The following is a 26,011-nucleotide window of genomic DNA, read 5'->3' as shown; positions in this document are numbered from 1 at the left end:
ACTACAGTTCCCGGCATGCCTCGCGCGCGCCCCATCGCCCATTGGCTGTCGCTACCGGAAGCGGTTCCCTCGTGCCGGGGGCGTGGCGGAAGCCGGAAGCCGGAAGTGCGGCTGGCGCAGGTGAGTGCGGGCCCGGGATTGGGGGTCTGGTCCGGTCCGGTCCGGTCCGGGGGGACCCGGCGGGGTCGGGGGCGATGGCCCCGGCCTGCACCGTCCCCTCCGCTCCGGGCAGCGCGGGGCGGGCGCTGCGGGCCGGGCACGGCGCCCCGGGGGTCGTGGTGGGGCTGGAGTGGCCGCGCTGGGCCAGCCGTGCCGGGGCCGGGGTGCGGGACCGGGCCCGCGGGGCTGTGCCGGGCTGGGCCGTGCCGTGCCGGCCCCGGGATCCGAGTTCGGCAGTTCCCGCAGTGCCCCGGCCCCGTGTCCCTGCACGGGACATGGAATCCGGGGAAGTTTCCCCCGCCCCGAGAGATCCGAGTTTCCCTTAAGGATGTCGAGAGCACTTTAAAGCTTTGTAAATGCGGATAAGATAAATTCAATCATTAAGTACATGTAGATGTGTATAAATATGCGAGGGGAGGGGGCAGAGCAGGGCCAGCTCTGCTCCAGGCCCAGCAGAGCCCCAGGCAGGGGCTGAGCCCAGCAATTCCCTGCCCAGGAGGCAGAACCGCCCTGGGCAGTGCCAGCCCTGAGCAGAGCCCAGACAGGGGCTGGAGTCTCCTCCCGGGGTGTTCCAGAGCCACACAGACCCCCCGTGCCCGTGTTTGGGAATGCAGGGGGTGGCCCCAGTGCCCCCTGTGCTCCCCTCCAGCCTCACCCCCCGGTGCTGGGATTTGTCTGCTAATGAGTCTGTTAATGATGATTATTGAGTGTCACTCCTTTCTCACTGCCACAACCCCTGCCAGGAGCCCAGCATGGAAGAATTTAAAGCTGCAAGCCCACTTGAGGAGTCACTGAATCACCTGAAGCTGTCAGATCAGAAGGCTCCAGAGACTGCCCCCAGGGATGGCCAGCACCCCCCGAGCCTGGGCAGGGGCTGTGCCCCCTCCCCAGGCCAGGATCCCACAGAGGAGTGCTTCCATGACTGTCACGACTCCTTTGGGGCCAAGGGAGCTGTGCTGGATGATGAAGGGAACGCTCAGGAGGACGGGAGTAGCTCCAGGAAGCAGACAGAGCTAGAGGAAGAATACTTGCTAGAACTAGAGAAAGATATGCCAGAGGAGGAGAAACAGGTAATGCAGAGCACAGTGCTGGTGTGAAATATCTGTGTGCAATGATCTGTGTGCAGTCAGTGTTGGTATGAAATTATCTGTATGCAGTCAGTGCAGGTGTGCAGTGATCTGTGTGCAGTCAATGTTTTGATTGTTTAGACACAGAGGCACCTTTAAAGCCCTTGAGTGTCTGCTTTGACTGTTCTAAATTCCCTCTTTTAGGTAACAAATGTTTGTGCCTTTCCTTGCTGCTCTCACTCCTGTTCCAGGGCAGGCTTTGTGTGCCTGAGCAGTGGGTGGGGTGGCTGTGACTCAGAAATTGGTAATTTCAGCACCAAAACTCAGAAATTGGTAATTTCAGCACCAAAAGTCTCCCTGTTGCTGCTGTCACTGTCTGTGCATCCCTTGGTTTCCCCTGAGTGCCTGCAAGGTGCCTCTCCAAAGCCCAGCAGATTTCAGGATGGTTTCCCTGAAGGGTTGCTTATGGGAATCCAGAGAGCAGGGTTCCATTGGAGTAGATCCCTGTGGGTTATTTGGGCTTTAACCAAACAATCCCACATTAAATCTGTGAGTTTGATTTCACTGCTGTCACATTGGACAAACTCACCCTGCAGCAGGGAACAGACAAATGCAGTTTCTCATCCGTGGAACCAATCTTTGTGTTAATGTAGAAGTTCCTTGAGGGGGAAAAGCAATACTGGGGAAGGACAACACGGGGCAGAGTCCCCTTGGAGGAGGAGTGAGACTGAAAGTGCTGCTGGTGTGTGCTGGAGCTGCTGGAATCCCTTTGGATCTCACTTTGGGCTCTGAATGGGCAGAGTGATGCTGCCAGTTGTAATTCAGCAGTGAAGAGTGGCAGTGGCAGTGGCAGGAGGTGTTCTGGTGCTTCCTTTGAGGATTTTAGTGCAAGCCCCTGCCCAGAGCCAGGGGCATCTCTGGCACAGCCCCTCTGGCTCCCTGTGCTGCTGTTTACCTATCCTGGAAACTTTTGTCCTGTGTTTAATCAGAATTTCCTTTATTGCAGAGCCCTGAGCATCCTGGAGTCCCTGTGGGAAGTCAGGGTCTTGTTGCTGCTGTAGGAAGGAGTTTGTTTGATTTGTTTGATTTGGTTTTTGCCCAAAACAGGGCATTCTCCAAATGCATCTCTCAGCTGCTGAGCAGAGGGCAAAAATCCTTCCTTGACCTCTTTATACACAAACATCATTTCATTGCCCTTGGGTTTGTTCCAGTGGGAGTGAGCAGTCCCTTCTTTCTCCTTGTGTTTATTCCTGTCCAAAGAGGAGCACTGTCAGCATGAGTCAGGGCTGCAGCTCCTGCCTGGGACTCCAGAGCTTCACAGACAAACTGCTGAAAACTGGGGGGAAATTGTTCTGGAACTGAACTCTGACAAGAGCAGCAAGCCTGGCAATTGGCTGGGTTGATTTTCCTGCTCTTCCTGGTTTGGGTGTATTTTTAGATAATCATCTCATTTTGCACATGGATCTTTGCCTGCTGTCAAATGACCAAAATAATTGGGAATGTTGAGTCTTGGCACTCAGCTTTGTGGAACTCCACTGAAAGGGGCTGTGGCAGTGCAGAACAACAACTGCTTCAAACTGGGAAGGTTTCCTCAGAGAAAGGCTGGAGGCAGCTGAGCTCTCATCTTTCTGCAGGTTTATTTCCAGTGGTGTTGAGCAATTCTGCCCTTCAGGGTGGTTTGTGATTTCAGCTACCCAAACTGAGGGATTCTGTCTCTCACCAGCACCACAAGTACTGCACCAGCAGCTCTTTATGTTCCTCTGAGAGATTTCTGGATCCTGCAGGTTTTCAGGTGTGGTTTTATTCTCTAGAAGAGGATTGCTGGTATGATACAAGCAGAGCTGCAGAAGTGTGAATGCAGAGCAGAACCAGGAGCTCAGGCAGTTGTGACAGCCACTGGAGTGGCCCCTTCCTGGCCAGGTCACTCCTCAGTTGCTGCTCCAACTCTGCTCCTTGTACTTGCTACTGATGGCCATGAATTTATTTTTCAAAGTGAAACATTCTGTATATTCTGATTATAAAAGTTTCTGTTAAATGCTGCAGCTTTTAAGGAAAAGTCCTGCAGTCCCAAAACAGTGCTGTACATTGATTCAGTGAGAACTTTTAAAACCTTTAAAGCCTCCTTCCAATGACTCAAAAGGTTGGTTTTTTTGAGAAGGACAATGTGATTTTTTATTTATTTTTATTGCAGCTGCAGCAAATGAGACAGAAATAGTCAGGAGTGGTTTTTGGCTGCTGAGGTGGGGAGCAGCCTCTCAGCAGTGCTGGGTCATGCTGAGCCCTCAGGGGCAGTGAGCTCTGAGGGAGTGGCTCAAGGGAAATCAGGCTGGGTTTTTGGATGCAGGGCAGTGCTGGTGAAGCAGACATCAAACAGCAACCTGGGGAGATGGATTTGATTTGGCTGCTTGTCTAAAGCACAAAACCTCCCCAGGAGCTGGTGCTGCAGCAGCAGCCACAAACTGTGGGCTCAGGGCACAAGGAGAGCTGGGTGTGAGCCCTGCCCCAGCCAGGTTTATGGAGTTACACCTCGTGAGCTTGGGGTTTGCTTCCAAACCCCACTGCTGTGTTCAGCAGCTGGAATAAACAGGCTCTGTGGAGTGGTGTTCAGTAAAGGGCTGTAGGAAAAGCCTCTGGTTTATTCTGGAGATGCAAAGGCAGATCCTGGCCTGGCTCTGGGTGTTCCAGATTCCAGCAGCTCAGAGTAAACACTCACCTGTGCAGAGGCTCTGCAGCTCAGAGGGAAGGAGAGGGAGGGATTGTGTGTTTTCTCTAATTACATTTCAGGAGCCCCACACAGGGAGATTTCTGATGTTAAGCAGCAGGATTCCTTCCAGGGATACCCTGAGTAATCTTCTGCACACAGAGAAGCAAAATAAGAACTTGCAGGGATATTAAGACACAAGCCTGGAAGAAGTTCTCAAAACCACAGCCTGGTTCCTTGCCTGGGCTTGCACCTTTGAACTTTTGAAGGATTGAAATTCACCTTTGCAGGGTTTGGTTGTTGTTTCCCAAGGCTGCTGCTGCTGCTGCTGCCTCAGCAGGGGCACTGAGCAGCAAATTGCTTTTGATGCATTCCAAGCAGGTTTTTCTGGCTGCTTGTCAGTGACAGGGATGGCTTTGACATGGGGCTGCTCTGCACGATGAATGTGAGGACAGGCAGCAGCTGTTGCAGGGTCAGTGTTAGCCCTGCTCTCAGGGCCACCCTTTCCTGAGGAGTTCATCCAGAGCAGGACTCCCAGTCCCTCAGCTCCTCCATCCTGCCAGATGCTCTCCTGTCCTGTGGCAAGGACTTCAGCACCTGGCCTCTGATTTTGGATTTGGAAGCCTGTGTTCTGTGAGACACTCAATAAGTACCCAACATTCCCCTGAGCAGTTCCTTCTCTGGCCTCTCCCTGTGCCCTGCAGCTGGCTGGATCACAATTCCTGTTCTGGCAGCAGGAATGGGCAGCAACACAAGCAAGAGGAGATTCTTGAGTCTCTTGTGAGCAGCTCTGTAAGAATGTGATAGAACTGAATTTAAGAAATAAGATTTTTGAGTGATGCCTGAGATTCTTGCTGGGCTAAACAGTAAAATTTCCTTTTTTTAACCCCCCTGTTTCTGCAGGCTCTAGGATATGTTAGAGAACATTGGCTTAGTGAAGACATTTCCTTTAAGCTGCCCCCTCCTCACCCTTCCTTTCCTCCCTGGGCCTTTGGGTTGATCCCATTGTTTCCATAAGGGGAAGCTTCTGTATAGAATAAAACATCCTGTCACATGTTGTGAGTTAAAGCCTGGAGAAGAACATTTCAGCAGTAAATCTGGATCTGCTGGAGTCATTAATTGCAAGAACTGCTGAGAAGAATTTAATAAAAGCTGGCATTAGAATCTCCCTGTGTGATTTATAATTCTTTGAGTTTTAAACAAACAAAACTCTTTTGCCGAGTGACAATTTATTAGGAAGAGGGAGAATTCTCCCTTCATGTCCCTTTGAGTGCTGCTGTCTGATCTGGGTCCTGTGTTCAGTTGTGCATTTCTGTGCTGTCACATGCAGGCCTTTCCCTGCTGCTGATGGGTTGTGCCTGTCCCTGCCCGGGGCTGTTCCTCTGCACAAAGGGACCAGTGGCACTCCTGTCACCCAGCAAGGCCACACTGGGCTTAACTGGGGCTGCCAGCATGGCTCTGACCTTCCCTGCTCTGGCGCTGCTGCTTCCAATTCCATCTGGGCATTTGGTAGAAGAAGGAGCAGAGTTCCTGCCCATGGAGTCCCAGGGAGCAGGGCCAGGCCAGGTCCATCCCTGGCACCTCCCAAGGGCAGCTTTGGGGTGACTCCAACCTTAAACTGAGATCCAGAGCCTGGCATGCAGGATAGAGCAGTAGCTTCCCAAAACTGCAGGGGGAAGCAGACAGCTGCTAATGAGGGACTGAGCAGTGGGGCTGGCAGCTGAAAAATGCATTCCTGGTCTGTTTAAAATTCCAGTTGCTGTGCCCCCTCTGAACTGCAGCAATTTGATGTCCCTGGTTTGGTGACCTCCCCAAGGGACTGAGGGGCAGGCTCACTGGAAGTGGAACCTCTCCAGCACTGGAGCCAGGAGCAGTTCCCAGCAAAGGGAAATCCAGGGATCAGTCCCAGCACAGCAGCAGCCAGAGGAAATGCTGGGGGCAGTGTCACAAACTGAGGCTCCCACTGCCTGCTCAGGGATTTCACTGCCAGCACTTTCTGCTGCATTGCTCACTTCCCAAGGAAACAGGGAATTTGTGGATTGCTGTCTTCTCTAATAGGTTAATGCTTTTATTATTATTATAAAAAATCTATTTAATAACCAAATAAAATTTATTTATAATGATACAGTTATAAATAAATTCTATAAAATTCTATTTCATATCATGCTTTTCTTGTTAACCCTGAGTGCTTTGGCAGAGCAGCTGAGGTGCAGGGGCTGTGTGGGATTTAGGTTTGTACTTTATTATCACAAGGCCAGGCTGTCCCTTGTCATGACTTGAGATCATCTCCAGCAGCCCTGGCTTTGCCAGGCATGTTTGGGTTAAATACTGATTTTTTTCTGAGTATGGGATTGGAATTCAGTATCCAAATTTAAACATTTCTAATCAGATCCTGTAAGAATCATCACCAGTTACATTCAGTTATTTCTTCTGAACTTCAAAAAAAATATTTAAACCACATCACAATCAGTGCCTGCCATGCAATTTGTCATCTTTGCATTACTAAAATTCACAAAACCCCCAGACCTTCAGATTTTGGTGCCAGTGAAGAGCAGAAGATGCTTCAGTGGGGAGCTGTGGCTGCCTGCAGGCTGTGTGTGAGCAGCCCTGGGCCAGGATGGCTTTCCTGGGACTCAGGCTGGCTCATTGCCTGCCAGGGAGGGCTGGCAGCTCCTGGGTGTGGGGGCACACTGTGCACATCCCCAGATCTGCTGGGCATTGCCCAGGGCAGGGCTGGAGTGCTTTGGGCCTTTCCCTGGATCTCAGCAGCTTCTCCTCCCTGCAGCTGCAATGGAAATCCTGGGAGTTGTTCTGTGCTAGGAATTTCTGTTCCAGGAACGTCTGGATGAGGAATAAATAATGCATTTCTTTCACACCCAGCCTGCTTTGCAGGGCAGTGCCTTCAGCACTGAGGGGCTCATCCATTTTTCATGCTCTCACATTTTGTGGAAAAGCCAGAGGAATTGGCTTTGAGATGTTGCTTCTTGGTCAGTGATACCTGAAATGCAAATCCACCGATGTGCAGGAGGTTCCCTGCAGACTTCTCCTTTTCAAAAATACTTTGGCCACTCAGTTTGGAAGTGAAACCCATAAACCAGGGATCTGTTGAAATTGTTGGTCAGGCTCTCACAGAAATGCAAGTTTTGAACCATTGCTGCTTTGCAGGGAGCAGAATAAATTACAAAATCATACACAGAGCTCTTAAAAGTGCTGCTTTGTTGCTTTGTTGTTTTTCCTTTTCCTCCTTCTTTAGTATAAAGCTTATTCTGAAGCTTTCTTGCTGCAGATCACTTTTTATATTAGCATTTCATGTATAATTAGGGTAAACATGTAATATTTTAAAATAATTTGGATAAAATGAAACAAAATATTGATAATGCAGGTGAAACTTTTCATCCAGAACCCTTGATTGCAGGGTTTGTGCCTCAGGACTGCTGTGAGCATGCTGTAGTTGTGTTGATGATAAAAATCCTTTCATTCTTGTGGAGCTGTAACTGAGCCCTGTGCAGCAGAGAGTGCTCGTGGCACTGAAAGGCCACTTCTAAATAGGTCATGAGCAATGAAGTCAGTGGGGTTTGTGTTTCAGGCAGCCCTTCCCCTCACTGAGGGCATCTGTGGAGATCTTTCCAGCAGGATCCTCATCTCAGCCTGCCCTGTGCTCACATGGGGCTGCTTTGTTCAGTGCCACGAGAGCTTGGCATCGTTGTCACCCTTTGTGCCCTGCAGAATATTTAAAATGCCTTTTTGTGGGGTCCAGGCAGGAATTTCTGTCTGCTCCCAGGAAAACTGAGGTGTAGCAGCTCCCCATTCCCTGTGCTGAGCAGCAGGGTTGTGCATTACACAGAGATTTGGGATTTTCATGCAGCCTGAAGCGTGGGATTTGTGTGTTCACGTTTACAAAGCACCAAGTGTGTCCCTTGGGGTGCTGTGGAAGGGTTTGGGGGTTTGTCAGCCCTCCCTGGGCAAAGGCACTTCCTGAACAATTGCATGGTTTGTGTGCCCTGTGTCTGTGGGCGGTGTGGGCAGGTGAGATTGTGCTGTGGAGTCCGTGCCATGGCTCAGTGTCCTCCCACTGAGGCTGCTCTGTTCTCAAGGTGTGCCAGCGGGCAGGGGAATCAGTCCCCAAAGGCACAAGAGCAGGAGGGAGAAGCTGGGATTTGGAGCTGTTTGTCAGCTCCCTGGCATAGCTGGGAGCTGCTGCAGTGCTCCACACTCTGTACTATATTTAGCTGTTTCCAAGGAGATGTTCTGTGTGATATTGATAATTGCATTAATCCTTGATTCACACAATCTGCAGGAAAGGAAACTGCTCCTTTTCCTACTGTTGGCTTTTTAATTGCTCAGTGATCTGTCACTTACAGACACCTCCATTGAAGCCCTTTGTGTGCTGGGAGGAAATCCAGTGCTCCAAGGCTGGCTTTTGTACACCCCTGAGCTCTGAGGGTGCCTGCCCTGTGTCAGGACTGTCAGGGGTGGCAGGGATGGCTCGGGGACATTCTGGGTTTCTGTGTCACAGCCTGGGAGCCTGAGCCTGGCCTCCCCTCGGGCCAGGATGTTCATGCTTGAGAACACAGCTCTGCTCACACGTGCAGCTCCCACTGCACAAAGAACCCGCTTCTGGGGGTTCTCTGACTCCCCCTAAGAAATCTTGCAGGGCAGAAATCTTTCTCAGCCTGCACCTTTTCCTTGTGCATCTCTGGAAATAACCAGAATTGCTGAGGTGGAATTATTTCAAGCAAAACTTGTGAGACTTTACATTTAAAATACATTCTGCACAGTTGACCTGCAGTGAGTGAATTAAATGGAGTTGGAAAGGAGAAGCAAACAGCCAGTAAAAGCTGATGTGTTGGTTTAGAGCATGGAATTCTCCATGGATGCTCTCCCTGCATCCTGGTGGCTGTGGAGTGGAGCTTTTTAATTGCCTTGCTGTTACACTCCAGTGTTCCATGGATATAGAAAGTGTTTCATGTCACAGGGTCTACAAGCAGATCTTGGCAGAGTTAAAACTCTTCAGGTTCTGTTTCATTCTGCTTCCCTTCCATACTTTATTTGGAGCTGCAGCTGACCTAGTTGCTCATTTCAGTGGAATACTCTGAGACATTGTCTTTCCTTTTGTAGAAAAGAAGAAAGGAGAGCACGGGGCTGAAGGAGAAAGGAAACGAGCACTTCAAGAAAGGAGGTGGGTTGGTCATGTCTGAACACCCTGTGGCTGTTGGATATCCCACATTAGTACTGAGCTGCAGGAAGCTCTGAGGAAGCCCTCACACCATCCTTGTTGAATTTTAGCACCTCTTGCATTTTTCATCCAGCTCTAGAGAAGAGACAGAGCTATCAGAGCTCCTTTAGAGGTGTTTCAGTCCAAAGGTTTGGATACTAAAGCAGGATTCCCATGAAAACCATGGATTTTGGACTGCCTTCCAAGAGCCAGGGTTTCCTTCACTGATCAGAAAAGGTTTCCCTGGGGCTCTGAGTTGGCCTCATGGTTGTGCTTAGAATGATGCAAGATCTGGGGCTCTGTAGCTGCTCGTACCTTTATACATTGATTTTAGTGAACAAACAGAAGGGGCAAAGTGGTTTTGACACCTGCCTTTGATTGAACGTGCTGTGGGTGGAGGATTCCCAGAGAAAGCAGGAATTGCAGTGCCTGCCCCAGGGAATCTGTGTGCCCTGGGGAGCAGGCAGGAGATGCCTCATGGAGTCCTGAGGGAACACAGCTCTGCAATGGTTGAGCACAGCCCAGGATGCTCTGGAAGGCATCAGAGAGGGCAGCAGGGAAGTGCTCAGCCCAGGAGAGCCACAGCCCTGCAGTGTTGCTGGGTCTCACCCCAGGCCACTCCTTGATCTTTCAGTCAGGTGAAGATGATGTGGCCATAAAAGCTCCCTGCAGCTGCTCTGGGCAGTGCAGTGACAGCTTTCAGCACTTCAGCCAAAGGATTCCACCTCTGCTCAAAGAGGAAACAAAGTCAGGGATGGGAACTGCATCCACTCCTGCTGCACTTGGTGCATTCAGCTCAGTAGATTCCTGCTTTTATTAGCAAAATGAAGTAAATCCTAAAAGAATCAATTGTATTTATGAACTCAGTAATGATCTTTGAGAGCAGCTAGTGATTCTGTGTCACATCAGCAGATACTGAGAACTGTTTCCAAAGGAGCCTCAGCCATGGGGTTCAGAGTTTGAAATGAATGGTTTGGTTTGGGTTTTGTTGCTCTGCAGACTATGGAGAGGCAGAAGAGTCCTACACCAAGGCCCTGCAGATCTGCCCAGCCTGCTTCCAGAAGGACAGGGCTGTTCTGTTCTCCAACAGAGCTGCTGCAAAAATGAAACAGGTCAGTGCTGCTTTCATTGTGTGTCACACTGGCCTGAGTGTGGCACAAATGCAATTGTGAAGGGACCAGAGCCCTCCAGTCCCAGCTGTGCCCCAGCCCAGAGCACCGAGTGCCACCTCCAGGGCTGGGGACATGAAGAAATGTGACTTCAGTCTAACAAAACTGTTTTGTGTTCTAGGACAAGACAGAGGCTGCCCTGAGTGACTGCACCAAAGGTACTTTTTCCTCTCTGTTCTGTCCTTGTGCCAGATTTTTGTACATAAATTGTGTCATTTAGTGCCTTTACTGCAGAGCTGTAATTTTGGGCATAAGGGTCTTTAAAGAACTGAACAGAAATCACCTGATTTGTATTACTTATTTTGTAAAATGTCTGTCAAGCCTTTCCTATCTGCAGTAATTTACTTTCTATTCTCTTGTACCATAAGGCTGCAGTTTGTACTTGTTTTTAAGAGGACAGTCTTTTCTGTGGAAACTGTTTCCCACACCTGTGATTTCAAACCCACCTCCACCTGCTATCCCCCCCAAATCCTGGTTTAATCCCAGGTTCCAAAGAACTCTGAGGCTTTATAGAGTTAACAGCATTATCAAATCCCTTTCCTGCACAGCTTTTGCTTTGTCACCAGGGCTTATGTTCCCCTGTTCCTGCCCTGCACAGTTCTGTCTCTGCACCTTCTGGTGGAATCAGTTCAGCTGTGCTTTGCTTTATTGCTTCCACCCACTCACCCACCCTCGAGTGTTTGTTAAACTCCCTGTGACAGCTGGGGAAAAAATCCAAATTACCAATCAGAGAACTAATCCAGTGGCTGTGTGCCAGCCCTGCCTGCACAGAAATGGGAGCTGTGCTTGCTGAAAGGGCTCCTGGAGGTACCAAATCCCCCCTGGCCTCTCTCGCTGGGGCTTTGCCTGGTTTTGGAGCTGCTGCTTTCTGAAAAGCACCTTGAATTTTGCAGTGGCTCAGAGGAAATCAATGTGCTTTGAGCAGGGAGACTTCAGCTGCCAGGGCCTGGCACTCCCCAGGGACTGGAGCACAGCAGAGCAATTCAGTCACCTGCAGCTTGCTGACTGTGCCATTGCCTTTGTCCTTGCCAGAAGATAAACTGGAATATTCACCTGGATAATCTGAGATTTAATTGTCCCCAGAACCATTTTAATGAGCTGGAAATTATAAAATAGACAGAGCTCTTTCTGTGCTGAAAAATCTTTCACATTCCCTGTTTCTGTGGTGAAATCTTTCACATTCCTTGTTTCTGTGGTGGAAAATGGATGAAGGAATTCTTGAGGAATTACCATGTGGAGGTGACTGCTGAGTTTAGCATTCAGTCTGAACTGCACTGCAAAGAGCCCTGGCTGCCAAGGGAGTGAGGGGAGGAAGAGCTGAGATTCAGATGCCCCTCTGCCAGCTCTCAGGGCTGAAATCACTGTTTGTGCATTCCCAACACAACCTGAACTGTTTGATATTAAATTCAGAAGAGCTCCAGAAATTCTCCTGGAGTTTGTCTCCACTTGAACTGAGATAAGCGTGGCAAGGCTGATTTTCCCTGCTGTGTGTGTCTGGAGGGATGTTTAACTTTAGCTGCAATCTAATAATAGCCACTTGCTAAACACACAAAAACTGAAATGTCTTGCAGGTCCTTAAAGTTTCTGTAGCATCACTTAGAATCCCTGCACGGATAGGATTGCACATTTAAAGCTTTGTGATCATAAATCACTTCCATCTGTGAGAGGTTGTGGACATTAAATGAAACATGATCATGAGACTGTCCCAGGCAGCTGCTCCTGAATTCCAGCTTAGCTTTAAGCTGTGCCTCTGCTTGATCCTCAGTTACATTCTAAGGACAACTTACAAATGTAATACACACTTGAGAATTCATTTGAGGGCTGGGGAAATGTTTCAAGTACGATCCTGGGCTTTGCTTTTGTTTTGCAGCTGTGGAATTAGACCCTCACTATGTCAGAGCTTTGCTGAGGAGAGCAGAACTCTATGAAAAAACAGAAAAATTAGATGAAGCTCTGGAAGATTATAAGGCAGTCCTAGAAAAAGACCCCTCAGTTCATCAAGCCAGAGAAGCTTGCATGGTAAGCTTAAGCCTTTCAGTGAACTTTGGCCTAACTTATTTTTCATTATTTTGGTTCAGCTTCACAGTGAACCTGCAATGCATTCTGCCTCAGAAGGAAAAAGAAACTCACGTGCATCACCTGCAGATTTGTCTCTAAACCCACTCTGAATATGTTGTTACAAAAATCTTCTTGAAAGGCTTAATTGTTTTAAGTCTCCATTTGGGAAAATAAATCATTAGCAGTGATTGTGCCCCCCTTTTCCCCACACTGTGCTGTTGTAAGTGACAGATTAGGAACAGCTTTTATGGCATATTAGGCAAGAAACCTTGCCTGGAATGATTTCCTGGGGGACTGGATCAGTTGCACTGATGGCAGAAAATATTCTGCTTAACTGTGTGAGTGCTGTTGGTGGTGAGGGGTGAGCCCATAAAACAGCTGAGCTCCCAGCAAGGACCTGGAGCTGGGCTGGGCTCCCCCTGGGCCAGGAGCAGCTCCCCAGGGCACGGGCACAGCCCAGAGCTCCAGCAGGGTCTCCACACTGCTCCAGGGATGCCAGGCTGGGCTTCTTGGCTCTGTGCAGGGCCAGAGCTGGGCTGGATGGTGCTGGTGGTCTCTCCCCTCTGAGGATAGCCCAGGATTGTGAGTGAGACCCCAGGGCTGGCTGGTGCTGTTCCATGGAGCCCTGCAGAGCCAGGATTCCTCCCAGTGGCTGTGCCCTGATGATCCCACAGCCCCAGCAGGGAATCCCCAGCAGGGCTGCTGCTCCTTCAGGCCCAGTTCAGAATTTATTCAATGTTCATTCCTGATTTCTGTGCCTGGGCAGTGCAGAGGGTGGGGTTCACCCCCTCCTGCTCCCTGAGCCCCTTGGCCAGGCAGAGCCTTTGGCTGCAGAGCCCTTTGCACAAAATGCCCTCAGATTCCCCTGCCCTGGCATTCCTTCAGCTGCTCCTTGTCAGATTTGAGGGAAGAAGCAAGCTATTGAGACTGAAGCTTAAAACTCCCTTCTTGAAAACCTGTTAAAGAAATCCTGACAGCTATAATTTTACACTTTTCAAATATTCATCATAAATCTCTAAATTTCATAATGAAACCCCCCAAGTTTCAGCTGTTGACTCCACATACCTGGTTACATCTCTGACCTGGAGGAGGCTGAGGAGCCTTGCTCTGCTGTCAGGTAAAAGTGTCTCTGCCCTGCAGGAATATCACAGGATCTTTTCCCCCTCACTGGCAATGAAAATGATGCCTCAAGAAAATCTGCAAATGGGTTTCATTCACAGTTAGAGCAAATCTTCCTCCTCCCTGCCCACAGGAATGATCTCACATTGCTCTAGGGAATGTCATGACCCTGTTAAATGACAGATTAAAATATGAAATGCACAATAGTTCTTTGATTCCTGATTTGGTACCTGCTCCAATACTCGAGCACTGTTTGTATTTCAGGAGTGCAGAGCTGGGGTTCTGATTGCAATCCTCAGTTACTTTTGACTTTTTCAATGCCAGACTAAGCAGTTTGGATTACCATGTTTGTGCTCAAATCACCCCTATTGCTGCTTTCCCAGAAAGTTTCATTCCATGGAAGCAGTGGTTAGGGTTGGGTTTTCACAGGTGTGTAAGTGATGGGAGAATTTCAGCCTCCACACAGTTTTTGAGGGATTTTAGGGCAGATGAAGAGATTTCCCAGAAGCATCTGTAGTTTGGGCTGAGTATCACAGACACCAGATAAAAATGGGTGTCCATAAGGCATTCCTGGAGTGGGAGGTGCTGAGGCTCTGCATGAGCAGTGTTCTGGAGCTGCACACCAGGATTTGTGTCTGTCACTGCTGCTGGCCAAAATGGGAGCATTAGTGAAAGCAGGGATCTGATTCCAGTTTTCCTCTCTCTCCACAGAGATTACCACAGCAAATTGAGGAGAGGAATGAAAAATTAAAGAAAGAAATGTTGGGTGAGTAGCATGTACTTTGATAAAAAACCTTCATAATCTACTAGGAAAAAATGCATTAATGGAATCTCTTGCATAAAATTTAGAAGAGGTAAATCTGAAAGGAAATATTTGTTCAGTGTTAAACAAAACTCCTGATTTCTTTGTAGTTCTCAATTGCTTGGTTTCACCTTCAGTAAACTGGAGACAAGGAATTCTCCCATGCAGAAAAGGCCATTATTCCATTTAAAAAAAGAAAACTTAAAACCTTCTAAAACAATTTCATATTGGTGTATGTAAGAGCTGGGGAAGGTGGTTTGACACAGCCCAACTGCTCAGCCCTTTCTCCCTGCAAATAAACCCTCAAAGCAAACATTCCCATGAAAGGGATAAACCAGGGCTTGCACTAAACCTGTGCCTAAAGGAACTCCCCCAGCTGGAATAACTGGGCATGTTTGATCTGGGGGCTGAAGAAATAAATGTGATTCTTTCTGTAGCACTTCCAGCCCAGAGACCTCCAAGTGTTCGTGTTTGCCTTGATTTATTCAGCATTTCATTGCCTTGATTTATTCAGCATTTCATTGCTGTTTGGTTGGAGGCTGAATTGGACCCAGCCAGGGTGAGCACCAGGAGTGGAATTACCATTCCTAAGGCAGTGTTTGGCTGCTCTGCAGAAAATCAGGTTAAACAACTCAGCCTGTCTTTTACACTGATTCTTGGTGTATTTGGGAAGAAGAGACTGTTTCAGCTTATGCTGATGTTTTTCTGTAATTTCTTTTCTGCAGCCTCTGATTTGCTCTGGCTTTGTTCTGCCCTGACCTAGCAGAGTGTCAGTGAGGCTTTGCAGAGCTTTACAGGATCAGAGCCTGCTTCCCCCATTGTGCTGGGAACAAGCCCCAAATAAAGCAGGTTAAGGGTGGTGGGGCTATAAATAAATGATAAATGCAGAAATCTCCGGAAGGATCAGGCCCATGGGTAGGACATGGGGTGGGTTCCAGCACAAAGTAATATGAAAATAATTCCTGATCTTTGCTGAACTCCAAAGGGCCTCACTAATCACAAGGGATTTGACTGGAACAGTAAATCCAGCCCCTGCACTGCTGCTTTTTTCCTGGGTGTCAGACTAGGTGGGATTTCTGTTAACAGTGTTAATACTTCAAAAGTGGCAGTTGAGATTTCAAAACTGGGCTGGGCTTTTGGGAACCACTCAGACTGTTTCTGTTGGGATTCTGGAGAGAGAAATCCCTTCTCAGTGATGTCACACAAGGATTCAAGGAGCCAGACTGAGAGCAGGGTAGGACAACACAGAACCTGTGTTCATGCCCAGCCTCGTGTGTGTTGGGTTGTCACAGCTCTGGTTAAGTGACAATGATGGTGGCATGGTGGCTGTGGCTGTCACACAAACTGAGGGTTTTTACAAAACATTCTCCTGAAATGAAGTCAGGAATGTGGGCAGCTCGTGCTCCTGAGTGTTCCAGGGTTCCCTGTGTGCTGTTGTTAGGGGAGGCAGTGGGGATGCCATGGAGCAAGGAAACACTCCCAAGGTTTGCAAAGGAAGGCCTGAAGGGGGGCCTGGATGGGAGTTCTGGAAGGAGTGGGAGAAGAAAAACTCGCTGGAATGTGGTGGTTCTGAGATTCCTTTGGACTGTTTTGTTGTACATGAATTTGTTTGAAGCGGTTTCCCCTTTCCCACCCTTCCTGATGGCATTTCCCACTGCCAGGATGGAGCTGGCTCGTGGCACTGTGGCTGGAGCTGGGTGACTGGGCTTGGGCAGTGCCAGGGGGACATTCCTGCCTTCCCAGGGGGCAGCTCAGGTGCCTGGGTTGAATTCCAGACTTTTGGGCTCCAGCACAGCAAGTCTGAGGCATCCTGATAGTTCAGGCCAGGCCTGCAGCAGGAGCACTGACTCCAAACTGAAATTTTGTGTGTCCCAGTCTGTGCTTTGGCTCCTTTGGATCTTGAGCTGATCCTCAGGCAGTGAATTGGCCTCTCCTGGTTTTGCTGAGCTTTTATTCTTTCAGCTCAAGCAAGGCCTGGGTTGCCCAGCCATCGCCACTGTCATGGAACTGGAGCTGTGATAAATGGAGCGCATCCTCCTCCTTCCCAAGTGCGCTTCCTGTTTCCCAGGGCTGCAGCTCCTTTCTGTCAGAGGCTGAACCCCCTGTGCAGTGCTTGTGTGTAAATAACCCAGAGCTCACATTCCTGGCTGGATTTTGCTCCTGGCCCATCTGACTGTGAGGTTGATGTACCAGAAGAATCCTGGTTTGTGGCCAGGCCAAGCCCTCTGCTGCTGTGTGTCCCTTCTGCAGGGCTGACTTTTGTGTTTCAGTTCTTGCCATGTCTGATCAGCCCCTTGGCACTGAAGCTTGCTCAGGATGAAGGGAGCCCTGAGCTCACATCAGAGAGCTGGGCTCGGGGCAGGAGATGTGAAATCCAAGAGGCTTTTCCTTCTTCTGAGCATCCTCTGGCCCAGTGACTGAGGGTGTGAACAGTGACCATTCTCTGGGGTGTTTTGTGTTTCTCTCCTTAAGGCCAACGATTTGCAGCCTTGTTCAGAGACTTCTATAATTATTGTGATATCAGAAGCCACTCCTTTAGGGAGAGGGTGTGAGGAGAGGGGAGCTTTGGAATGGTTTTAGCAGTCTGGGGGCCAGAGCTCCTCACCTGGGCCTTCCTGCCCAAAAGAGATTTTTCCAGCTACCTGAGATCAGCAAAGACATTTATCAGGCTTTGTGCCTAAAGAATTATGGGGTTTGTTTGGGTTTTTTTTCTATTGACAGTTATGTTGTGTTTGCAGCAGAGCTGCTAAAGCCCAACCCTGCACAAGGTGATTTTAAGTAGTTAAATCAGAGCCAAATTACAGTTACAGTTCAGTCCTCATTTACCATTTAGGGAAGGGAGAAGGATTTGCCCTTGCTCTTTTAATTGCTTAAAAATGTTGGTAATACAAGAAGTTACACAGAGAAGAGACCTCATCAGGAAATTTGTCTTTTCTCCAAAAGAATTCTTTACACAAGCAAGATGGAGCTTTTCAACTTCCAAACCTCACATTAGCACCAGCAACTAAGCCAGAATTATTGCCAGAAAGACTGAATAGCAATTAATTTTGGCTGTTACATCTTAATGTAAATTGTGAGTAATCTTTTCCTGCATCTGCCTCTTTCAATAGGGTGTTGAATTGCAGTTTAGGTGAGTAATGAATCACAGACTTCTGAGCCCGAAATTGATTTTTACAGTTCTGTTTTCTTGTTAACCTCTGAATATTTGCTTTGGTGAAAAACCTGAATGTGCTGGAGTCGCAGGTGGAAAATAAACAGGGTGTGTTTGAAAGAAAAAGAGCAAAACGTGTGAGAATAAGGGCAGAGGGAGGAGAGGGTGACCCTGCCTGGGGACAGGGAGTGGTGGAGGCTGGGCAGCCTGTGCAGCTGAGTCCCAGCTCCACGTGGTGCCTTTTCCTTCCTCCCAGCACAGGCTGTGAGGGAGCTTTTCTTTAGCAGGGGGTTGCAGTTCACTGCAGCCCTTAATTTAGGGCTGAAAGGAGCTGTGGGAGGAGGAGACAGAGCTCCCCTACAATGCTGGCTCTGTGTGTGCCAGGACAGCAGCAGCGGCTCCGGCCTGGAGTGCCCGGAAAAGCCAAGGCTTTCTTTGCCTCATTAACAATTAATTCAGTGTGGCTGCCCCGAGCCTGCCTGGGGAGGGACAGAGCAGGAAGGTGAGCAGGGATGTGCTGCTGGAATTATCATAAAGCCCCAAGCCCTGCTGTGCTGGGGAGCTGCTCCAGCTGCAGGGGCTGTTTATGGGTTTGGAAAACAGCATCCAGCTCCCTGCAATTGGAAGAAACCTCTCCAGTGTCCTGCCAGGCAGGCTCTGCTCTCCTGCCCAGCTGCAGGGCTGGGGGCCCAGCCATGCCAGATTCTGCAGGATTCTCCACTGAGACACTGCTCACCCCAGACCTGAAGCTCAGCCCTGGCCAAATGTTTGTCCAGAAGTTCAAAAAAACCTCTTCATGTTACTCAGACAGATGCTACCAAAATGCTCTTATAGCCAAAATACTTTCAGGGTGCTGCATAAAGGGATGAATGTCATCTTCAACAGGTGTACCTTAAAAAAATAATAAAGATGTACAAAGAGTTTAATCCTACCTGAGCTGCTGCTGGACTGACTTTGGCCACATCCCTGAACCACCTCATCTGTGAATTCCCATTTAAAAAGTCAAGTTAAGGAAATTTGTGTCTACCCACCAATTTGCTTTGGTGGGCTCAGGGTTTTCTTTTTCCAGATACTGGGAAGAAATCCTTCCCTGGGAGGTGTCAGGCCCTGGCACAGGTGCCCAGAGCAGCTGGGGCTGCCCCTGCATCCCTGGCAGTGCCCAAGGCCAGGTTGGACACAGGGGCTGGGAGACCTGGGACAGTGGGAGGTGTCCCTGCCATGGCAGGGGTGGAATAGATGATTTTTAAGGTCCCTTCCATCCCAAATTCCAGGATTTCACTTGCCCCAGAGGCCCAGGGGAGGTGAGCACAGTGCCAGGGGGTTCTCAGGACTCCAAGCCCCTCCAGGCAGGAATAGCTGTGGCATTCCCAGGTGTTCCAGGCCCTTGGCTGCTGCAGCTGCTCAGTGGATTTTCCATGGCAGCAATTTCTGTTGTCACACTCAGCTCTCAGCAAAACAAAACCCATTCCCTGAGGATCAGTGCAGGTGGGAGCTTTTGGAGAGATGGGGTTTGCCTGGGGAGGCAAACCTTGAGAAGGCTTCAACTTGTCCAAACTTCTGCTTTTCCTTTGGGAAATCTACAGTTCTACATTGAAACCAGGAGGAAAAGAATGTTTTTCTTTGAAAACTGGCCATCTTCTTCCTTTGTGTTGTCATGCCAGGGGTTTGTGTTCAGCCAGCAGTGAAGTTGTTACCTCTGCTTCCTGTTTCACTTTATCTATTCTGTAATTTCTATATAGGATTTTTTAGAGGATATCCTTTGGTTGTCCTTCCCCTCTTACAGCTGTAGCAAGATCCATTTTCCAGAGTGATCCTTATACTGACAGGACTTTATTAACTCTCATACTCTATGGATATTTAACAATGGTTTTTAATTCCTGCTAAGAGCCTAAATATTAACAAAGTGCAGAGATTTCCTCAGCATTTACCTGTGCTGGATAAATCAGCAGGGCTGGGCTGTAGCTGGGTGGAATTCCATGGGATTTTCCTCTGCTCAGCTCTCACTGTGTTCTCTTGGAATGTCACTGCAGGCAAACTGAAGGATCTGGGCAATTTGGTGCTGCGTCCCTTTGGCCTGTCAACAGAGAACTTCCAGGTCAAACAGGATTCATCAACTGGCTCCTACTCCATCAACTTTGTTCAAAACCCCAACAACAACAGATAACATGGATTCAGTGTGGCTCTGACATCCCGTGCCAGGATCCAGCAAACCAACACCCTCCACCCCCAGGGCAACAGGAGACTCAGCAAACTCATTTCCCAGCTTGTGAAATTATTTGCAATGTGGATGTAAAGCAACTCATTCAACGTCTCATAGTGATAACTGTGTCCAGTGTGTGATTTATTCTTTTTTTTATTTATTTTTCCCCTTCCCTTGCGGTGTTTGGCTTTTCCAAGAGGCAGTTCCTTGGTTTGGCCCACTCGGTGCTGGCAGCAGCAGCTCAGGGGAGCCCAAAGGCTGGGACAGAGGCTGGTGGTGTCCTGGGGATGGGGAGATGCAGCAGCAGCACTGGCCCACCCTCAGCTGGGTGGGACTGGCCCCTGGACACAGCTCTGCCCTGGAACCACGGATCTTCCAATAAAGGCTTGGTACTTCTGCTCTGGGCCTTGTGAGGTTCTTGCCTGGGCTGAGCCCTCCCCCAGGGGGGTTTGGTGATGAAGGTCCCACAAACAACACCTGGCAGGACACTCATAGGAAGCAGGGGGGTTTTTGGCCCTGCTTGCAGCAGTGCTGTCATTTAACTTCATGCCACCCTTCCAGCAGTTTGCTTACTGGGTATTAATTTTTCTGAAGGCAGCAATGACATTTTGTGCCTCCCTCTCCATCTGCACACCTTGTAAAGGTACCTCCAAATGAAATGTGCTTGTCTGGGATCCATTCATGTTGCAGGGATGCACAGGAGTTGATTGCAGAAGGTCTCCACAGTAACTGGACCTTGAGGACTTGGAAGTGTTTCTAGAACGAGATGACCTCTGAGGTCCCTTCCAGCCCAAACCAGGGCATGATATAAATATAAATAATATAAATATAAGTACATATGTATATATAATTATATATTCTGTTGTGGTGGTTCATTCAGATTTTGGAGAAGGTGCCTTTTGTAATTCCTGCTTTCCTGGGGTTTGTCAGTGCTCAAGTGCTTACATTGGAGGCAGATTCTGCAGTTATCTCCATGCAGATTTCAGTACATGATTTAATTAAATAATTAGCAGTGGCTGCCTTGGCTATTGGGTGTCATCTCCAATTCATTTCAGGAAGTCTCTGTGTGTCTGAAATTCAGGAGCTGCAGCCTTTCACTGAAAGGAAAAGCCTTTCCAAGCACAGCAGGTTTGGTGCTTTAATGTCATTTTTGTCTCTGCAGCTGTGCAGAGTTGTTTTGATTGTTAAAATCTGTCCCGCTGCATTTTTAGTTTAGTTTAGAGCTGGGCCTGGGGTTGGATCAGCTGTGAAACCTCTGTTGCTCTGCAGGGAAGGCTCAGTGGCTTGGGAATAGTAGAAATGATAATAATCTTCCCTAAAACCTGGAGCAGTGCAGAGCAGAGGTGCCCAGGCTGCTGCAGGGAGCCCTGGGCAGGGCTGGGTTCAGGGGCACCTGCTGGCCCTGGTTCCACTCACCTGCAGCATCCCAGCACAGCCCTGGCATGGACAAAAATGGAGCCACTTTGGAACTACCCTGGATGCTTTAAATTTTAATTTTTTAATAATTCTTTAACATTTCATTGCTCTGACCAGTGGGTTTCTGTCCCTGCCCCCACTGTGTGCAGTGTCACTCACCTGTGGCTGGCTCTTGTGCCCAGTTACCAGTGGCCTTTTCCAACCTGCTGCTCCAGGGACAGGATTTCTGTTCCTTCCACTCTGTTCCTGCTTCACCCCTTTGAAAGCCTGGGGAGCTGCAAATATTCATCCTCAGCTGGAGACTGGGGAATTTCTGGGAAATAGAAGCACAACAAAGCTTTTGAATTTCCTACCTGCTGTGCAAACACATCATCAAATCATTGTGCAACTCCCCTGCAGGATGCCTGATGTGCACCTGGAGTTTCCAATGAAGGGAAGGGCAAAGGAAGCAGGGCTGCAGCTGATTAGTGTTTGTAATTTAATTGGATTGTGTGAAAGTCACTGGGAGTTGGGCATGCTGGTACTGAGAACTCAAACCTCCAGGTCATCCCTGCCTCCTCAGGGCCACTCTCCAGCTGGACCTCTGGCAGGTGTTATCTGCCAGCACAGCAAGTTCTGCTCCAGGCAAAATTCCAATTAATTGTCTGAAAGTCCTTTTGCATTGTCCAAATCCTGAACAAGTGCATGTGTCTTGCTTTTGATTTTTAAGTGGTTTTTTTAATGTCTAAACTAGTCCTCACAGCTGCCACCAGTAAAATCACTGGTGCCTCCTCCTGGTGCCACTGGCCACAACTCAGGGAGTGCCAGGGAGTTTTGAGTCACACTTGTTGGATTTACAACCTCTGCTAGGAAAAAACTGTTTTATGAAACACCATATTTTAAATACAAGTGCTCCTAAACCAAACAGTTCCTTGCTCAAGTGTTCCAACAGTTACTCACCCTCCTGGTAACCAGCATGTGCCTCCTTTCCAGCTGGAGTTGTCCATCCTCAGCTCCTGCCTTTGTTCCTCCTTCCTTTGCCTGCCAAACACAAAACCTTTCAGTAGCTGGCCTTTCCCCTGAGGTGTTTGCACAGAAATAAAGGCAATGTTGGTCTTGTCCATGAGCTGGGTTAGTCTCTCCCCACAAAGAACTTTCTCCAGGATTTCCATAACATTTGTGGCTCACACCTTCCAGTATTTGACACCAGAACTGACAGTGGGATTTGTCTCTGTTTTATGCAGAGGTTCTCACTCACTTCTCTGTTTGTCCCCTCAGAGACTTTAATCCTTCTGGCTGCACATGGGCTGAGGTTCAGAATCACAGATTGCCAGGATGGTTTGGGCTGGAAGAGACATTGAAGCTCATCCAGTCCCATTCCTGTCATGGGCAGAGACACCTTCCATAGGCCAGGGACACCTTCCAGAGACCAGTTTGCTCCAAGCCCCATCCAACCTGGCCTCACTCCAGATCCTGCTCATGAGTCCCAAGTCCTGACCCTCAGAGGAGCTGAGCACCTGCAGTTCCCTCCATCCCACCGAAGCTTTGGAGCATTTAACATCTCTTAAAAGGTAACAAAAGCACCTCCCCAGTTCACATCTTCAGCTCTGTCCCCCAAAACCCCAGCCCCAAGGGAGGCAGCCACACTCCAGGCACAGCCAATCCCGCCTGCCCAGCAGGATCCAAACTCTCCCCCAGCCCAGCCCTTGGGACATTCAGGATTTGACAAAGCCCCGAGCTTTGAAGCCCAGTCCTTCCCTTCTTGATTAACACAAAACTTGCTGGGATCTACCTGCCCCTGATTAGCACAGCCCCAGCCTGGGAGAGAGGAGAAGCTGCTGGTCACCAGCTCCCAGGCTTTAATTAGCTGTGTTATTCCCAAGGGATTACTGCTGCAGCCAAGAACCAATTACAGCCCAGTGCCTCCCTCCAACAGGGCAAGGATGCACTGGGGCACATTTAATGTGCAGCATTCATACGTTGCTCATTCACAAGCCTTCCCTGTTTGGATGAATCCCAACATTTTCTTGCTCAGCAACTTTTTCCCACCCCGGGCAGGGCTGTGACTGCTGGGGGGGCTCTGGGCAGCGCCTGGCACAGGAATTGTGGCACTAAGCCAGAGGCATCACTGCCTACCCTGACAAAGATTAAAGGCTCTAAATCAACTGAAAATTAAAATAAACCCCTTTTTTCCTGATTCTGCACGTTCAGTGGGAATCTCCCAATTGGACACCATCTGCAGCTGCAGCCTGGAGTCCCCAAAACTGCATATTTCTCCCCCTTTGTTTCTCAAGGAGACAATTCACAAATCCTGCATTCCCTAAATGGATGCAGCAGGATTAGGTTTGCCTTTCCCGGCCTGCCTGGGCCCAGTGCTCTGCTCCTGCTTCCCAGGACTCCCTCCTGCTGTCCATGGGCTCTGGGCAGTGTCTGGGAGGGCGTGGGGCTCCAGGAGGAGCCGTGCCTGCTCTGGGATAAGCACACGCTGGCCAGGGGAGCCTCCGTTGCTGTCTCTGGGCAGTGAAGGGCAGCACCCCCTCCCTGCAGACACTCCAGGGAACAGGGATGGCAGCAAGAGGGGAAATGCTGCTATCTCATCTGGGCGGTGCCTGCTGGCAGAGCTCCCTAAGAGGATTCCTGAGTGGTGCTGGGAGTGCCCAGCAGGTCCCTGGGGAGGCAGCGGGGCCAGGCCTTGTCTAATTGCATTTCTCCTGTTTCCATGAGCTCCTTTGGCTGTGACCCTCCATCCTGGGGCACTTCCCTGTCTGAGGGAGGGAGAATTGCAGTATTTGGAACTTAGGGAAAGGAGGAGGCTGGGAGCTCACAGATTCCCTGCCCTTGAAGCATCAGCTCTCGCTGTGCCCCAACACATTTGTGTCCCTGCTCCCAGCTGGAATGCAGCTGAGGCCTTGGAGCCTGGAGCCAGCAGCAGGTTTTCCAAGGCAAGATGCAGCTGACGGCTCCTGACAGGATCCTGCAGTGTTAATGCAGAGAGTGTGAAGTCCAACCCCCCAGTTCTGCTCTCACAGCTCATGCCCAATGCTTTTTAAAGGCAACCACAGCCAAGTGAGTGAATCACAGATGCCTCATCCCCATCCATCTGAGCAGTGTCAGTATTCCTGGGGTCTTATCCTTAGCACGGCCCAGTATCCATCCCTGCACACTCTGGGGCTCCCAGCCCCTTCCCCTGACAGCTCAGAGCCTTCAGTGTTTGGATGAACCCTCCAGCAGGAGCAGCCTCACTTAATATTTAATGACCAAGACAACCACAGGCAGAAATTCCAGTCCCCAAGCTCTTAAGATGTGGAGCTCAGCTGAAAATCTGGATTTCAAAATCAGAACTACCCCTCCTGGGCTTGGAATATTTACCCCAAATCCAGAACATGCCAAAAACCTCTGCAGAGATGCCCAGTCCGCATGGAGCACCCACGGCTTGTGCTGCAAACCCAGCAAGGAAGGCAAAACAAAGAGCACAGAGACACTCAAGGGAAAAGCAGGAGCAGAACCATAAAAGCCGGATATGGAATGTGAATAAAGCCCGCAGTACGACCCAGCAAACAACAGCAGCCTTTTCCTGGCTCCCTGCTCTGCCTGCAGAACACAAGAGAGAGATGAAATCCCAAAACAACTGGAGCAGGGACAGGGGAGGAGGACACAAAACCACGGCAGTGAGGGGGATTTAGGTCTGAAGAACTCAGGCCTGGGTTCTGCCTGAGGAGCTCAGTGCTGGCGCTGCTTCCCCTGGAGCAGAGGAACGAGCTCCAAGGGCCCAGGCTCAGCACCCAGCACACCTCCCTGCCACAGAATCCTCCCAGCCTGAGCCATTCCCAGCTTCCCACAAAGCCCTCAAGCACAGAAGGGCCTCTCCATGCAAACCTGGCACTCTCCATGAGGCAGATGAGGCAGGGACCCTGAGGGAATCGGGAGCCCTGAGGGAATCGGAAGCCATGAGGGAATCAGGAGCCCCTCAAGCCCAGCCGGGCCTCACCCGAAATGCTCCCCAATACCCAAGTGTGACAGTGTGAGTTCCCAGTGCCACTGTCACCGAGCCACCATTCCCTTCAGCAGTGGCCCTGTTGGCGTCACCCTGCAAGATCTAAACTCTGACCCCTCACACTTTGGACGGGAATCTCTCCAAAGCCCTCGTGCCAGAGCTGCACTTTCGCCCGCATTAAGCGTCGCCCTTTTGATGCCCGGGGCAGCAGCAAACGCCATTAGAGGGGCCTTGTGTGGGCTTTGTGTGGGCCGCGGGTCACCTTTATCCCTTTGCCAGCCACTGGAGTGAGGATTAATCCACGGAGTAATTGCAGAGCTCTGCAATCTGCCCGGCCAACCTCTCTCGTGGCTCCATCCCCACAGCGCTGCTGCCAACTCGGTGTCACAAAGGAGAAGCCATTAGCGAGCAATTACACTTCAGCAGGATTTCCCCGCCTAATGAGGATCGCCGGCTCGGAGGGAACTGCTGCAAGGCTGAGGGAATAATGAGAGAAAGGGGATGGGAGTTCCTGTAATCCCGACAGAATGAGAAACAACCATGAAGGAAAAGAAAACCATCTGCTGGAGCTGTGCTCGGCCACAGCCAGATGTGGGTGTTTGTCACAGCGCTCCCAAAGCACCCCAGGCTGAGCCAACAGCAGCACTTCACACTAAAATCGATTTTGGGAAAAACTCCTCATTATCCACAGCAGGTCACTGCAACAGCCCCTTCCCAGCAGGGTTAGTACCTCTGGGTACCCACCAGCTCCTGGCATCCTCTGTGCCATAAAAACACCCTGTGCCATAAAGCCACCAATGCTTCCTGGAAATCAGAACTTTCTGGAAATTAAGTTAACTCAAGCAGCTTTTTTTTTGTTTAGCTCAGGAGCTCAACTCAACTTAGGGAATCTTTCTTTACCAAAAGAAAGTACCAAAATGCAAGTGAAAAAATGTGTGTAAATACTGCCTTCTATTTGATGGGAAAGAGCAGTTCCAGAGT

The 26,011-nt window shown here is 49.6% G+C and overlaps 2 protein-coding genes across 2 annotated transcripts in view; one reads left to right on the top strand and one right to left on the bottom strand.

Moving 5' to 3' along the window:
- TTC1 (tetratricopeptide repeat domain 1) lies at positions 1 to 20,669 on the top strand. Its single transcript, XM_064725207.1, has 8 exons — positions 1 to 120; positions 903 to 1,229; positions 9,046 to 9,106; positions 10,142 to 10,254; positions 10,433 to 10,469; positions 12,182 to 12,330; positions 14,200 to 14,254; positions 19,472 to 20,669. Exons 1-8 carry the CDS (start codon positions 16 to 18, stop codon positions 19,603 to 19,605), a joined length of 981 nt encoding a protein of 326 aa, XP_064581277.1. The 5' UTR covers positions 1 to 15; the 3' UTR covers positions 19,606 to 20,669.
- Positions 20,670 to 21,216: 547 nt separating this feature from the next.
- Positions 21,217 to 26,011, bottom strand: part of PWWP2A (PWWP domain containing 2A) — a 29,748-nt gene continuing 24,953 nt past the window's right edge. The window contains exons 3-4 of the mRNA XM_064725203.1: positions 21,997 to 22,077; positions 21,217 to 21,370 (exon numbers count right to left, since the gene is read on the bottom strand). Of these exons, the coding sequence (XP_064581273.1) occupies positions 22,046 to 22,077 (32 nt within the window). The 3' untranslated portion in view covers positions 21,217 to 21,370; positions 21,997 to 22,045. The remainder of the gene's footprint in view (positions 21,371 to 21,996; positions 22,078 to 26,011) is intronic.

The sequence above is a fragment of the Zonotrichia leucophrys genome, chromosome 13, assembly GCF_028769735.1.
Source record: "Zonotrichia leucophrys gambelii isolate GWCS_2022_RI chromosome 13, RI_Zleu_2.0, whole genome shotgun sequence".
NCBI classification, from domain to species: domain Eukaryota; kingdom Metazoa; phylum Chordata; class Aves; order Passeriformes; family Passerellidae; genus Zonotrichia; species Zonotrichia leucophrys.
The sequence above is the reverse complement of the archived record's forward strand: the minus strand, read 5'-3'. Positions and strand labels throughout refer to the sequence as shown.